The following is a 15202-nucleotide window of genomic DNA, read 5'->3' on the forward strand; positions in this document are numbered from 1 at the left end:
CAGAAAAGAAAAGTTTGTATTTTTGGGTCACTCCTCTCTGTGAAGCCTTTTCTGTACTTGAACATAAAATTGGGTCCCAAGCAGGGACGCCTGGTGTACTTGGGCAAAGGGGGCTTTGCCATGCCACCCTCCGGGAAGAGGCAAGAATAGGGAAATAGACACGGAGCAACTGAAGATAACGTAGGTGATTTGATTGCTTTTGAGGTGCATAAACAGTGGCCCTTGGAGGAGTTCCAAAACTCCATCCACTTCAGAGGCTGCGGTTGGTGCAGGCCGACGAGACAAGGAGGGAGTGGGGGGCAACAAGTTGTTGGTCACCTCAGAGAGGCAGGATATACGAAGGGTGAAAAAAAGAACCTTAAGGAGCGCTCTGTTGTGCTCAGCTGCATATCTTGACCATAGAGACCCAAGAGAGCGACGTACCCAGCTGTGGACAACAATTACACTTGTGTACTAAGAGGTAAGTGTACAGTTAAGCTTCTGTCTGTATCAGGGGTATACTCACCCCGCCCCTCCCCCGTCAACCCACCACAGCTATAGTGAAGTGGGGTTCTTGATGGGCCTCTTCTGTCTGCAGCTCTGCAGACGAAGGCATATAATTAACTTGTAAGGATGAGTGAGTGATTGAAAGAAAGGGTAGCTGGCTGGAAGGATGGAATGAATGGTGTATGATAAGATGCATGGATGAATGTGAAAGGATGGATGTAAGAATGGAATAGTGAAAGGCAGGGATGGTGTGTGATTGAATGGATGGAGTGGGAGGATGGGTTGATTATGAGAGAAAGGATGGATGGTAGAGTGTGGATGGATGGGTGGAAGAGTAAATGGATGGATGAGTGGATGTATCTGAGTTGATGGGTAAATGGATGGATAGAGGAGTGAAATTATGAATGGATGAGCAAAAGGATGGATGAGTGAAAGGATGTATGTAATAATGGATGAGTAAAACGATGGATGGGTAGATGGATGTATAGTTGAAAGGATGGATGAGTGAAATGGTGAATGGATGAGTGAATGAGTGAATGAAAGGGTGAATGGATTGAGTGAGTGAAAGGATGGATGGCTGAATAAAAGGGTAACTGGAGGAATGGATGGAATGACGGGTGGGTGAAGGGTGGATAGATGGGGTGAAGGGTGGATGGCTGAGTGAAAGGGTGGATAGATGGATGAGCCAAAGGGAGGATAATGGATAGATGGATCAAAAGGGTGGATGGATGGATGGATGGATGAATGAAAGGGGGGGTGGATAAGTGAAAGGATAGATGATTCAGTGGATGGATTGGTTTGATGGATAGGTGTCCCTGGACCAGTGGCGGCTCTCCTTTAGGAGCTCCACATCTACACTACACCCTCCTTGTTTTGCGGTCCATTTTTCTTGTATCAAGAGTAAATAATTAATAATTCTTGACATAATAAAAATAAGGTGCAGGCCCGTTTCGGGTCCAGCAATAAATTGAGCTAGCTAGTGACATTTGATTGCTGACACAAGTGCATGAAGGTGCCTGCGTCATTCCAGCACTGTGAGCATGTTTGTGTGACTATGTGTGAGTTAAAGTGAGAGAAAGTCAGTGAAGGAACGAGTCCGTGAGTGAGAATGAGTGATAGTAAGGACCAGTATGTGTGAGAATGAATGTGAGGGAGCATGACATGGTGTTACTGTTTTGTGAGACTGAGTCACAGTAAGACTGAGTAATTTAGAATGAGTGGGCCAGAGTAGAATAAGTGAGACTGTGTGAATTAGTGAGACTGAGTGAGTCCGAGTGAGACAGTAAACTTAGTGCAAGAAAGTGTAAGAGAGCCCTTCAAGAAAATGCTCTTTGGAATTCGAGCCAAGGATTATGACTGGCATTTATAAAGGTCACCAACCGAAGGGAGATGATTAAACTCGATCAGATCTCCATCCTGAAGTGTCTTGGGGCCTAACCTTGCTTCTTCCGGAATCGCCTTTGTTTCTTATTCCTTTTTATGTATTTTAATATTTCCGTTTACGTTTGCACTGGGTTTCTTTTGCCTGCCAGTTGCTCCTGCTCTGCCTTGGACAGATGTCCCTCCCTTGGAGCATGGCCTCGTTTGTCCCTCCCTTGGAGCATGGCCTCGTTTGTCCCTCCCTTGGAGCATGGGCCTTGTTTGTCCCTCCCTTGGAGCATGGGCCTTGTTTGTCCCTCCCTTGGAGCATGGGCCTTGTTTGTCCCTCCCTTGGAGCATGGGCCTTGTTTGTCCCTCCCTTGGAGCATGGGCCTTGTTTGTCCCTCCCTTGGAGCATGGGCCTCGTTTGTCCCTCCCTTGGAGCATGGGCCTCGTTTGTCCCTCCCTTGGAGCATGGGCCTCGTTTGTCCCTCCCTTGGAGCATGGGCCTCGTTTGTCCCTCCCTTGGAGCATGGGCCTCGTTTGTCCCTCCCTTGGAGCATGGGCCTCGTTTGTCCCTCCCTTGGAGCATGGGCCTCGTTTGTCCCTCCCTTGGAGCATGGGCCTCGTTTGTCCCTCCCTTGGAGCATGGGCCTCGTTTGTCCCTCCCTGGAGCATGGGCCTCGTTTGTCCCTCCCTGGAGCATGGGCCTCGTTTGTCCCTCCCTTGGAGCATGGCCGCGTTTGTCCCTCCCTTGCAGCATGGCCGCGTTTGTCCCTCCCTTGCAGCATGGCCGCGTTTGTCCCTCCCTTGCAGCATGGCCTCGTTTGTCCCTCCCTTGCAGCATGGCCTCGTTTGTCCCTCCCTTGGAACATGGGCCTCGTTTGTCCCTCCCTTGGAACATGGGCCTCGTTTGTCCCTCCCTTGGAGCATGGCCTCGTTTGTCCCTCCCTCGGAGCATGGGCCTCGTTTGTCCCTCCCTCGGAGCATGGGCCACGTTTGTCCCTCCCTCGGAACATGGGCCACGTTTGTCCCTCCCTCAGAGCATGGGCCACGTTTGTCCCTCCCTTGGAGCATGGCTGCGTTTGTCCTTCCCATGGAGCATGGCTGCGTTTGTCCCTCCCTTGGAGCATGGCCTCGTTTGTCTCTCCCTTGGAACATGGGCTTCGTTTGTCCCTCCTTTGGAGCATGGCCGCGTTTGTCCCTCCCTTGGAGCATGGGCCTCGTTTGTCCCTCCCTCGGAGCATGGGCCTCGTTTGTCCCTCCCTCGGAGCATGGGCCTCGTTTGTCCCTCCCTCGGAGCATGGGCCTCGTTTGTCCCTCCCTTGGAGCATGGGCCTCGTTTGTCCCTCCCTCGGAGCATGGGCCTCGTTTGTCCCTCCCTCGGAGCATGGGCCTCGTTTGTCCCTCCCTCGGAGCATGGGCCTCGTTTGTCCCTCCCTCGGAGCATGGGCCTCGTTTGTCCCTCCCTCGGAGCATGGGCCTCGTTTGTCCCTCCCTCGGAGCATGGGCCTCGTTTGTCCCTCCCTCGGAGCATGGGCCTCGTTTGTCCCTCCCTCGGAGCATGGGCCTCGTTTGTCCCTCCCTCGGAGCATGGGCCTCGTTTGTCCCTCCCTCGGAGCATGGGCCTCGTTTGTCCCTCCCTCGGAGCATGGGCCTCGTTTGTCCCTCCCTCGGAGCATGGGCCTCGTTTGTCCCTCCCTCGGAGCATGGGCCTCGTTTGTCCCTCCCTCGGAGCATGGGCCTCGTTTGTCCCTCCCTCGGAGCATGGGCCTCGTTTGTCCCTCCCTCGGAGCATGGCCTCGTTTGTCCCTCCCTTGGAACATGGGCCTTGTTTGTCCCTCCCTCGGAGCATGGCCTCGTTTGTCCCTCCCTTGGAACATGGGCCACGTTTGTCCCTCCCTTGGAGCATGGCTGCGTTTGTCCCTCCCATGGAGCATGGCTGCGTTTGTCCCTCCCATGGAGCATGGCCTCGTTTGTCCCTCCCTTGGAACATGGCCTCGTTTGTCCCTCCCTTGGAACATGGCCTTTTTACCATATTTCTTGATTTACAGAATGGGTAGAAGCATTGACAAAGCCAATATGTTTTAAATGTGCTTGTTTTTTGTGATCATTTGGCCTTACTATCTAGTCGCCTACCCAGCACTTTTAATCTCTATGGCTGGATTGCACAAAAATTAGCTAAATGTAATTTTAATATTCCGTCTGCTAGGATACAAAGCAGTGCCATGCCCCGAACAGCGTAGCTCTTTTTATTCTTAATGTTCATTGATGAACTTTAAAAAGACAACCTAAAACTTCTGTGAAGCTCCAAGCAAGCACCTGCTGGCTGTACCCCTCCCCACGCAGGAAGGTGCTCTCCCGTTGAATCGCCAGGTTGAAAACCTGCACAGATCCTCCTCGCCTGTCCCCCGGGCTGGCACTTGATGCACAAACATCCTGTTTGTGTTGGTGCCATTTGAATCCACAGACCCCTGTCGATCCGACCTGCTGCTGGCGGTGCCTCTGAGCAGTCACACACCTGTCCGAAGGCATCAGGCAGATCTGGGCTGAGCCGGTGTCGTGGCGCTGCCCAGGCCCGGGCCCCCTCTGCCCACCTGCTTGGCGCACTGACGCATTACACCGCGGCGCCGGAAGCTGCCTAAGTGTGTTTGACGCACGCCAACTCCCTGTCTCCGCACTGGATAATTGCATTGTCAACTGTTCAGCCAAGAGGCAGGTGACAGCGCGGCCATTGATCGCTCGAGCACCGCACTCGGCGCGGCTGTCAGCTGCCCAATCAATGGAGTTTACTAAAGACACCCTGAACAGATCTGTAACTAATCTCGCTTGGAAACTTACAAGGCGCGCGTGTAAAGCTGCCATCACCCCTCCATCCTGGCCCAAACTCGGAGCTCCGTCTAACCCTGTCTGGAGTCGGACTTGTTGAACCCACAATCGGATTACACTTCGTGACCCAGGTGCTGCTGAGGTACCTCTTGTCTGCACTGACATGATCGTGGCACTTCCCTTTATCTACCGTACCCCTCCCTTTTCATTTTTAGAAAATATGTATTTCCACTTGATGTTAACTGCATTAAAATGTAACCCAAAACACTGCATTGATCAGAAATCTATTTTCAGTACAGTCGATTGTGCAACGCAGATGGTCATTTATCGCGATGTTCTTCTTTTTCTCAACGTGTTCCTGCTCATAAATAAACAGTACCCAGTACTCTGATCGATATGCTGTTCAATTGATTACATTAACTGGATTGTGTTTGTCCTGACCGGCCTTGGAATAACTAGAATTAATTTGGGCTAATGGGAGGGAAACGGGGCAGTGTTTGTCAAATTAGGATCTCTCGGTACTGACATTTGTGCTCCTCGCCCCTTCATTGGCAGAGCGGCGCGTGGCCGTCAGATTCATGATTTAAAGAAGTCTGCTTTGGTTGTGGGGCCTGCGTGACCGTGCTGTTGCTTTCAGCTGCTTGGGCTGCGTTTGGGAGCACTGCTTTCTCTCTCCTGGCTCCTCAACGCGGTGTCCTTATTGGCAAGATAGCGACATTCCTCTGATCTGCTGTCAGCACTGCTTATCGATCTGGTGATGTGAATCTACTTAGCGATTCCAGATTACTTTTAATTCCCTGGTTCCCCTTTCGGTCTATCACATAGAAGCAAGCATGCTCGAGCACTCTTTCTCAGGAATCTCCTTCCCACCTTTTCAGTTCATTGAAATGTAGCAACTATTGACCACTTTTATGTTGGTTCTTCAAATATTTGCATATTTTTCCTGTGGTCGATTATGAGTGCCACCATAGACTGATCTCAACTATCCTTCACTACAATACTAAACACACTCAACAATTGAAGTGAACCAAGTTAATAGAGCGCTCCCTCCACATTCTACAGACCCTTTCTTCCAGCTGCTAAAATGATCACCTTTAACTCCAGGAGAGAAATCTGAGTTTAACAAGCATTGGCAAAGCCTACTTGAGAGCTGTTGGTTTTGCCAGTCTTCCATCCGTGTGGTACAGCAGCGTGGCTGCTTTTCAGTTGGCTAAACGTTAGTGGTGTAGAGGAGTGTACAGTAGCATAGCTGTGTGCGTAAGTAACTAAAGCATCAATAGAGATGGCAGATGGGGTGAAAGCATCATAAATAGGGTTCCCACTTTTCAGTTTTTACTGATTTTTACAGATAAATACAGACTGGAAACTATTTATTTTCTTTTCTGTATTTATTTTTAAATATAGAAAAATCCGGAAAAAGGGCCGCCTTTGGACGATTTTTTTCTATTCTCAATCATGAGTGCGAGGTCAGTAGGTGCACAGATTGAGAAGTAGGAGAGATGAAAAAAGGCAATAGATTTCGTAATTAAGCCTAATTTAGTGCAGATATACAGTTATTTGTTATTTTACAATTCAAGTGTTTTCAGATAACGCTATTGCCCTGCATACTGCTGAAACCTTTTGGACATTCATATGCAAGTATAAATTTATTGGTTAAATAAATGTGGAAAAATACCCATTACAGCTTTATTTATATAGAAAATACAATATAAAAATGGGTAAATACAGAAAAAATTAACAACAAAATTTTTTACATAAATACAGACGCAAATGTCGAAAAATAAATACCATAAAACCGGAAGCCCGAATCATAAATAAGAAGGCATGTGCCTGTGTAAAAGTAGGAAGACATTCCACGCCCTGAAATAATGAAACACTCATAAAATTGCAAAAAGACGCAGACGAACAAAGAAAGACTAGGAAGAATGCATATATGTGGTCCTTGCTCCAGAGAGGAGATAACACTAGAAAGGAAGAGAAGCATATGGGAGCTAAGCAACAAAAAGACTGCAAGTAAGAGTGACAACAAAAACAACTAATGGTATGCCTTTGTGCAGTGTAAGCCCACTGAATTGTAAACAATCGTCCTGCAGTGCATGTGCTGTTTAGGCAAGACTTAAAAAGAGGGGGTGAATGGGAAGAGGAAAGTCGAATTGCCTTTGGTCTTCCCAGTCTGTCCATTTACCTCTGGTGTGGATATCAAAATAACACATATATCCTATTGGAGGGTGGTTTTTCTTGCAAAACTACTCAACAGCCAATGTATTTCTGCCCAGGATTTCAGCTTCCATATGTACCCTGGGCTTCTCAGATTCTAATAGTTACCGTTTAAAAAGAATGTGGCGATGTGCTTCTAAATAGAGCATATCTAGGTCAGCATTGCAAGGCCTCCAGATTCCATAGCTGCTTTATTAATTGATACGCATTTTGGGTGTAGGTAGCTGGTAGTAAGCCAAAATAGAAGTAGTCTTTTTTTTTTTTTTTTTCTAACATTCGAGTCAAACATTGTAGTGGACTCGATACAGGGCTTTTTCTGCTTTGAGAAATACTTTAACACCGTGGGAATTTGATGTCTTCAGTCTCCTTTACGGGTATATTGATCTACAGGCCGCCTGGTCACAGAGCTAACTTTGCCTCGGACATCTTGAGGATCCTTGAGCCATACTTTGGAAAGCCCTCCTTCACCATTTTAGGTGACCTCAATTTCCATCTTGACGAGGTTCACTCTAAGGACACCTTATCATTGGTTGAATCTCTCGGAGCCTGTGATCTTATTCAGCTTGTTACTAAAGCCACTCATACAGCAGGTCACATCCTTGACGGGGTTTTCTCTAATGATCTAAAACTCTCCAGCGGCACACCTTTACCATTAGTGTGGACTGATCATTTTGCGGTTCCTCTCTATTTAGCCTTTTCCACCTCCAATTTTACTAAGAAGGGGACCACCCCTTTCGTTTCTAGAAGAAATCTTAGAAACCTTACGAATGAGGCCTTTGCCCCTTTTGTTCCTACACCAGAGGCTCTCTCCCCAAAAGACGCGGATGAGGCAGCACAAGTTCTGCAGGATTCCATCACTAATGCAGTAGAAAAACTTGCCCCCGCATCCCTGCGATATGTAGCCCGGCGGAAACCATCAGCGCCATGGTTTTCGGACCATCTTAGACTACTAAGACAGGGCTGCAGAAGCAGTGAGAGGAGATGGAGGAAATCCTGGGATCCCATGGATCGGGAGGCTCATAAGTCCGCTCTACGGGAGTATAAGCTGAAAGTGATAATGGAGAAGCAGGAATACTTCTCCAACCTGACTAGCTCACTTACTTCCGCCAGGGAGCTGTTCAAAATTGCGGATTCGCTATGCTCCCTTCAACTTCCAGACCCCGTAGTTAGCTCTCAACGTCTCTGTGACAACATTGCAGACTTTTTTCATAAAAAAATCTTTGATATTCACACTTCCTTAGAAGTACAACGCCTCTCCTTGGTTGAAAATAATCTTCCAGGCATACGTTCTTTTGAGGCATTGGATATAGCTCCTTCCAGCCTCCTCTCTGATTTTCCTTCTATGTCTTTGGAGGGATTGAATCTTCTTCTGGATAAGACGAAGTCTTCCTCTCCATTAGATCCACTGCCTCTTAAAAAGCTAAAAGAGTGTAGGAACAGCCTCCTTCCTCCCCTACTTGAGGTGATGAATAAGGTAATAGTCCAAGGCACTTTTCCATCAATATGGAAGAAGGCCATTGTGAGGCCGCTCCTCAAGAAGCCCTCACTCGATCCGGGCCTTTTGAAAAATTTCAGACCCATTTCCCTGCTCCCTGCACCGGCAAAAATTTTAGAAGCACACCTGAATCGCCACTTATCTTCTTTCCTTGAAGCCTCGGAGTATCTTGATATCACCCAGCATGGATTTCGAAAACACTATAGCACAGAATCTGCTCTCACCTCTGTAGTCGACAACATCCGATGCAAGGTTGACGCTGGACAAACTACTGTTCTTGTGCTATTGGACCTCACGGCCGCATTTGACACTCTGTCTCCTGCCATTCTAACATCTCGGCTTAGGGAGGCAGGTGTCACTGGTTCGGCCCTGAGTCTCCTCAACTCCTTTCTCCTTGATAGGGAACAGAGAGTGATGCTCGGCAACCACCTCTCCCGGCAAAGTCTTTGCAATGTGGGGTGCCACAGGGGTCGGCATTAAGTCCGACCCTGTTCAACATCTACGTGGCCCCCCTTGCCAGGCTTGTAAGATCGCAGGGGATGGAGGTGGTATCATACGCCGATGACACCCAGATCATGGTTTCACTCACTCAGTCCTCTGTCATAACATCTGCCTCTAGCTTCAGGTCCTGTATGCAACATGTTGCAGATTGGATGGTTAACAACTCCCTGAAGCTAAATGGCGAGAAGACTAAGGTCCTGGTCTTTGGGAAGGACCAAGATATCTGGTCGAGTGAATGGTGGCCCTCCTCTCTTGGCATCTGCCCCACTCCCTCGCAATCCGCCAGAAATCTGGGTGTGGTGTTCGATACTTCACTCTCGATGTCCCTACAGGTGAATCGGACTGTTTCGACCTGCTGGGGCGTGATCAGGACGCTCAATAGAATTCGCAGTTATCTGTCTCTTCAAGCACGCAAGCAGATTGCAGTCGCCCTTGTTGGTTCCAGGTTGGATTATTGCAACTCTCTTTACATGGAATCCAACAAGGGCCTCATACATCGACTGCAAATCGTGCAGAATGCTGCTGCACGTTTTGTCCTGGATCTTCCCAGGGCCTCTTCTGCTACTGCTGCGAGGAGAGACCTTCATTGGCTGCCTATTCAGCACAGAATCTATTTTAAAATTCTGTGTTTGACCTACAGAGCTCTCGAGGATGGACCTAAAGGCGCTATCCGCTCCCTGCTTACCCGTTATCACCCTACAAGGTGTTTGCGCTCTTCGGGACTATTCCAACTTGTTGTCCCCCGCTTTAAGCTCACCAGATGGGGAGCTAGGGCCTTCTCCGTCGTTGCGCCACAGCTCTGGAACATCTTGCCGATGGAGTTGAAGATTTTACCCTCTCTGTCGCTCTTTAAAAAGGCCTTAAAAACGTGGTGTTTTTCCAGAGCTTACACAGGTTGAGCTGCAGGGTTTTTTGTTATGAGCTGGATTTGGAATTAGGCGCCTTGACGCCCATTGGGCTAAGTTTGCGCATGATAAGACCCCCTTCAATTCAATTCAATTCAAGATTAAGCATCCGTCTCATTTTATCTGATGCTTGCCTATTGGGGTTAGACCCCGATTGGTCAGGGTAAATTAAAGATGGAGATGCGGTAAAAGTCTGTTCATCCGTGTTTTTGTTAAAAAAAATAATAATAATACATCTGGGTTTAGAAGGGCGATGGTCTGGTGAATGAGAAAAGCTCTGCAAAAATACTAGGTTAGTAAATGTTCACTTCCGCTGTGGTTGTCGTTACCGTTTTAGATTGTAGGTCAAATTAAAGATAGCTGTCACTTTGGGGGACAATACATTTCAAAACTGCTTATTAAAAAGAGTTTGAAAGTCCATCAGGACCAGGCGTTTAAATAAGGGTTCATGAATTTAAACCAAATAAGACTTCCTCTGCGATATAGGGAACTACAGTGTTTCTCTAACAGCAGTGGTTAGTTTAGGTAACTGAAGGATTGTAGGAAAGCTCTCTAATTTGGCATCGTCGATTGGCTCCTCGGCCTAGAAGTTTTCATACTAATGTTGGAATATTTACCTTTTTGTTGATTCTCCATCCCAAATTACCCGTGTGTGATCCTTTATGTTGGGAATTCTACTATTTGTACCAGCTATTTCAAGTCTTCTTGTCAACAGGGAGTCGGCCTTATTGAATTTCTCATAAAACTTCTACTTGACGCGTAGGTGTGCTTACTCACATTTTTCAGTGGCTGCTAAATGGGTAAGTCCTTAGATTACTATTTGTGTTCATCTTTCCTCAACTCCTCCTACTGTTTGTCTGATTAGTTTTCCCACACTTCTTTGTATAATTTTAGCAGTTATACACTGGCCTCTAACCATAGACTTAAAAGCATCCCATAGAACTGCCTACAACATTTTATCATTCTGCTTATTGTCGAAATAGTCTCGGATCACCAATTTAATATTTTGAACAAGTTTTGAAACGTTCTCTTGAACTTCCAAGTTCCTCTCTTGTTTGGTTTAGCATCCAATTCAGTTGGACATGTTACCAGCGAGTGGTCTGAAATAGTTATTAATCCAATGTCTGAGTTTGGTGTCCCTCAAAAGTTAATGCGACTAGTTCCAGCCACATAGTCACTGCTTTTACTATTTATATAGTTGCCTCCTTACAGGGCTTGGTTTTTCCATATATCCTGCTGAGGGGTTGTGGTTGTAGTTTGGGATCTTCTGATAAACCCAGGACCTCCTAGCCCTCATCTGCCTTACCATATTAGGGGAGTTTTTGATTCAATTTGAAACCAAATGGAAAAGTCCACCTGGATCAACCCTGTCTTTTTCATGATTCTGCTGTTATTGGAAAGAGTGAATGTTTTCTATTCGAAGTGGCTGGGGAGATATCTTGGAACAAAGTCAGAACCTTCCCTTGAAATAAGAATGTATCTTTTTTCTCGACTTCTGAATCATCGTATCCTTGAGGGGTGATGACCCCAGTATAACCAAGATATCCCTGGGACACGCCCATAGTTCCTCTCTCTCTGGGTGCAACTCTGTGTGCTCTTTCCATAGGAATATGGTAGGAATCGTCCTTCTGCAGAATTGCTCTAAAAATATCTGCACAGGAGTTTCTTCCTCCCATTCTCTGAACTTACAAATTGTTATATTGTCACATCTAGATAGATCTTCTAAATCTTAGCATTTATCTTTCAAGTCCTTTATTTCTCATTCCATCTTTGAGCAGGTCTCCTGTGTGTTCCATCTCCTGATTCTGAACAATATTGTCCTCTTCATTTGTGCCAAGCTTCTTTCCAATCACTTGCAAATCTTTATTCATCTTGCTCTGGTTGCAGTCCTCTCCATTTTGAGGTATTGGAATTGAGCGGACCCCATCTCTGAAATCTTCTGAAGGATGTTCGTCGGGCAGCTTTGAGGATCTTCTTTGGTAAACAGTGTCGGTGATTCCACCCTTTTCTCTGCCATTGCCCTGGGGAGTGCTTTCTTTTATCAGTTTCTTTGATAGCTTCTGTTCTCATAAAACTTGAAAGGGTCATCCTTAAGCTTCCTCTGATTGGTTTTAGTCTTAGGCTTGGGCATCAAGAGTGTCTCAGCGAGCAAATAGCCTTTTTATAAACCCTGACAAGCTCCATAACTTCTCTACTGACTAGGAGCTATGGAGAAGACTCTGGGCCATGTTCTCGACTGTACTACAGTTGGACGTTAACTTTACCCTTAGTATTAACCACTTGGCTGCTAAGGGGTTTTCCCCTCCTGTGCTGGAGATTTATGTTTCCCATTATACATGATGAGTTGACCTTGTCATGAGCACAGATCCAGTGTGCCTCATGACGAGTTCACCTTGTCATTAGCATGGAAGTGGTTAAATATCATTAAGGGAAACCGAATCCAGTAAAAGCACATTGGTCCAGGGCCAGTACGAACGCAGCCATGCATTTCTACATGGGTCTGGGCCAGCACAAACTGCTCTAACAGCCTGTGAATTGCGCCATTTGTGTTCAATATAGATTCTATAAAATGCTGCATTTGCTTCTATGTGCTCGGACTCCACCCCCACCCCCCCCCCCCCCTCCCTGGGTCACCCCAGTCAGTTGAGAAGTCTCTCTTTGTCCGATTTCCAGCAATCAAACTTTTGCTCAGGGCGCTCAAGTTTGGCAGGGCATCAGATGAGGTGATCATTGTTTAGCCCCAAACAGGCCACCTCCTCTTTTCCCTCTTTCTGTTATCATGTGGGCTCTTCTCTCTCGCTGTCGTATCACCTCGAAAGCCTGGACCAGAGCCCATGATGGCTGCACTCTTATCCAAACCTCGACGACGTTATAAGCCATCAGGGATGCTCCCTCAGCAAAATTGCATTCCCTCCATAGAAACAGGGAATGCAAGTCTTCTTTTCTACCGGTTATTCTGCTCATGGGTTGCTGCATAATGCTCCTAGGAGGAAGAAACCGGCCCAACGCATCACCAGCCTGACATCTTGATATGGGTATAGCCCCACCCCCTAAAACTAAGATTCTTTGAAGTGTTCCGGAGCCTTCACTGATGAGTATGCTTTTTATTTTTACTAGCTGAAACTCTCTTTTTAAAGTGGACTGACAGTGGCTTGCAAGTATCTGGTGGGCCGCAGAAAGGTATGATGGAACTTGCCCCTGTTGACTGGTGCAATGACCAGTGGTGTTGGTTACACTTTCAGAAGGCCCCTCGTGCTGCCTTTTGAGCAGGTCTTTTGTCTACGGAAGGGAGTGACATAGTAAAGGTGTCGGAGGTAGGTAGTTCTCTTCTGTCTTGTTTATTTATCGAGCGTCTCAAGACTCATTAAATAAAAAAAATAAAAAAATCTTCTAAAGTGGAGCGCCTGGTGGAGATGGTCACTTAAAGGTTCTTAATATGTTCTCCTCTCTTCTTTGGTCTCTCCAACAGGGTCGGGGTTTATTATGTGTAGCAGCAAAGAGAACCACGACAGCGATGCTGACCTGGATGTGGATGGTGACGACACCCTGGAGTACGGGAAGCCACAGTATCCTTTTGACGGACTCCTGTACGAGCAAGCATGCTCGAGCACTCTCTCTGTACAAAATACAAGAAACACCTGATGTTTGTGTACTTCATAGTAATGCGGTTACTATTGAAGTCCTTTGAGAGAGGTGAAGGTTGTGACGTCACTCAGTTTCACTATTAACGAGCTAATGGGAGTCCAGCCCGAAAGCCTGCAGAATAATGTATGTACTCAATTGAATTCTGCACCATCTGGTAGTGTGCCCCTTTACCTCTTGAAGTTCTAGTTTCATATTCCCTTTCTAAGGCTGTGGGCTGGAGGTTTGGCAGTTACAGGTCTTCTAAAATTGGTAGAGTCTCCATGTGCGACATGTTGCTTCTGTTCTTTGTGAGAGTTTGGGGTGGCCAGTGGCCACAGCTGATGATACTAGCTGTTAATTCTTCTATTTTTTTCTAATAATATCGCCTACCAGTCCCCTCGTGCATATTTGAGGCTCCCACATATTTATGCTTATGCGGCATCTGTTGAGGTTCTTATCTAAGGTACTACCTGGGCACCACATCTAGTGTTCTATTGGAGGTACGAAAAGCTTAAATTGCAGATGTTGTTGGAATACCAACCCTCCTCAGCGTGCTTGATGTATGTGGCTGTAATTCTTGCGTGTAGGGGTATTGCGTGGCTGTCCACAAGGGTGAGTGCTGCCGACTTTAATAATAATAATAATCCACATTTGTAAAGCGCACAATCACCCGTTAGGGTCTCTAGGCGCTGGGGGCCGTCGGGAAGATTAAGCAAGCTATTGCCCAGAGTCACATGGTGCTGGGCTAACCTGCCGCCGGAGCCGGGGATCGAACCGTGATCCCCAGATTCCAGCGTCAGTCGCCCTGGCCACGGCGCCACACCTCTTCCACTTTCACACCAAAACAATCCCACTTTTTCCTCATTCGGGGTGTTTGAGGACTGTTTGGATGAATTCTGCAAATTATTAGCATAGCAAAAGTAAGTTGTGTTCCCTACAGACGTACCTCTCTCCACTGGATTTCGTTTGTGACCTAGGTTCCCTTGTTCACTCTTCTGCACACGTCTATGGTCTCTCGTCACTGTGTCTACTCCCCATCCTCCCAATCCCACCACAAAATCTTTCTTGCTCCATAGGATAACACGTAAGCTTTCCAGATGAAACAGCTTCCCCAAGTAAGCGCTAAAATAAACATAAAATATACCGAACATCTTCAGAAAGGAAATACTTGTATGGGACTGTTTTCTCGTGCTTGGCATACACGAAGGTGATCCAGACTAAGCCACCTGCTGATCTTTTTCTGTGAATGAAGGCTTCCTAAGATCGACTTAACCACAAATGTGAGCACTGAATTCAGTTTAAACCAAGAGACAAGAGGCCAACCACCTGGAAGCCCACCCAGTAACCATGCCAAGAAATGGCAGGATGTTACCATCAGGTTCTAGTAGTGGAAACTGTGCTGTTGAGTTCAGTTTTACTGCACCACCGGATAACTTTTGCAAACTTGAAACCCACCCCCTTTTTGTTGGTGTGGATATCGGGGATATCAAAGTGTCTGCGAACCATACTAGAGAGTCCCCCTGCGCTGCGTGCAGAGGTTCATTACCTGCCTGACCTCTGCCCCTGATTATATGTTTGGAGACTGGACGCAGTCTCTTCGGCACAGATTACAAATTCCCTATTTGCAGATTAGACAACATTCTACCCTTTTCACCACCAAAAGACCCAAGACTCTTTGTGCTCTTTGGCTACCAACTACGGTATCAGTACTGCACTACTGCCATTTGTTTAGGAACCCTTGTTCCTCACAAAGGGATGAACCAATTGTATCCATGTTCATAACTAG

The 15202-nt window shown here is 46.9% G+C and overlaps 1 protein-coding gene across 7 annotated transcripts in view; it reads left to right on the forward strand.

Annotated features, from left to right (window-relative positions):
* The window catches only part of RNF220 (ring finger protein 220), a 1024387-nt gene that overhangs the window by 912353 nt on the left and 96832 nt on the right, over positions 1-15202 (forward strand). For all 7 annotated transcript variants that reach the window (XM_078671729.1, XM_078671730.1, XM_078671731.1 and 4 more), the window contains one exon: positions 13262-13358. In XM_078671729.1, coding sequence (XP_078527855.1) covers positions 13262-13358 — 97 coding nt within the window. The remainder of the gene's footprint in view (positions 1-13261; positions 13359-15202) is intronic.

Source organism: Lissotriton helveticus, chromosome 1_2 (genome assembly GCF_964261635.1).
Source record: "Lissotriton helveticus chromosome 1_2, aLisHel1.1, whole genome shotgun sequence".
Lineage (NCBI taxonomy): Eukaryota > Metazoa > Chordata > Amphibia > Caudata > Salamandridae > Lissotriton > Lissotriton helveticus.